At 45.8% G+C, this 1,050-nt stretch overlaps 1 protein-coding gene across 1 annotated transcript; it reads right to left on the minus strand.

The window, feature by feature from the left end:
- Positions 1-458: 458 nt before the first annotated feature.
- T265_16053 (hypothetical protein) lies at positions 459-926 on the minus strand (the record flags this gene model as incomplete). Its single annotated transcript, XM_009179545.1, has 1 exon — positions 459-926. A coding segment is annotated over one exon (468 nt), but the record flags the coding sequence as incomplete, so codon positions are not given.
- Positions 927-1,050: the final 124 nt, after the last annotated feature.

Below are 1,050 nucleotides of genomic sequence, written 5' to 3' on the forward strand. Positions count from 1 at the left end.
CCGAAAGGGTGTTACAGCTGAATGGTTGTTATTAGTATTGTGCTCGCGTGCGACATGAGATGAAATGCTTATATTCACCGATGAGATAAATTCGTATGAAGTGACCTACCCAGAACCACAACTATGAACTAAACAATGAACGACAATATGCTATCCACGCTACAACTTCTCGGCACAGGCACAGCGGATCTCTCAGCTTTACAGAGAAACCCGAATGCGATTATTTTTTATTCACTGAAGAGTAGAGAAACAAGGCGCTATAGATATCTCAAATCACAGGTAAGAAGCAGACATCTACACAGAAATGATAGCACGCGCTCGTTTAGGAGGTACCTGGACCGCAAAATAAAATTCAGTAACAATGGGAAACAACAACTAAATACTGGTTGTCGATTAATTTTACAAAATAAGTATGTACATGAACGTAAGTCAACTTGGGCTGCAGGCGTGCGAAGTTACATGTCATCTTCCTCCTCGTACATGCTCTCCTCAACACAGGCACGTACACGTTTTTCGTATTCACGTCTGTTCTCTACGTAAAGTTGGGCGGCGAGACTGTTGGCTGGTGAGTTTGGATTAGGCTCATCGAGAAGGGACTGGATAGAGGTGAGAATAGCCAATACATCGTACGTTGGGCTCCAAGCACTTGACAAAATATCCAGGCAGATGCTTCCGTCCGTGTAAACGTTGGGATGGAACATCTTCGAAAGGAATACAACTCGTGGAGGTTTGTTGGGGTATTCTTCGGTAAAGTCCAATCGCAGTTTGAAAGTCCCATCTTCAAAAGCAGTGTCTTCTGGACCGAATATAACGGCATTCCAAACCATTACATTGTCATCCACAGGAGAACCACATATACCTGGCGGCGGATCGGTTTGTAGACGCTTTAGGTCGCGTAACAGGCGCCGTTGGGCCGGGGTGGACATAACTACGAGCGCAGCTCCAATTTCTTGGCTTCACGTCGATAAACGCTAGCCAAAACAACTGCCAGCCAACCGACAGATCAAGGCCTAGATACGGTGTTATGAAGAGGAACCAACAGCCAGGGGG

The sequence above is a fragment of the Opisthorchis viverrini genome, assembly GCF_000715545.1.
Source record: "Opisthorchis viverrini unplaced genomic scaffold opera_v5_3749, whole genome shotgun sequence".
NCBI lineage: Eukaryota > Metazoa > Platyhelminthes > Trematoda > Opisthorchiida > Opisthorchiidae > Opisthorchis > Opisthorchis viverrini.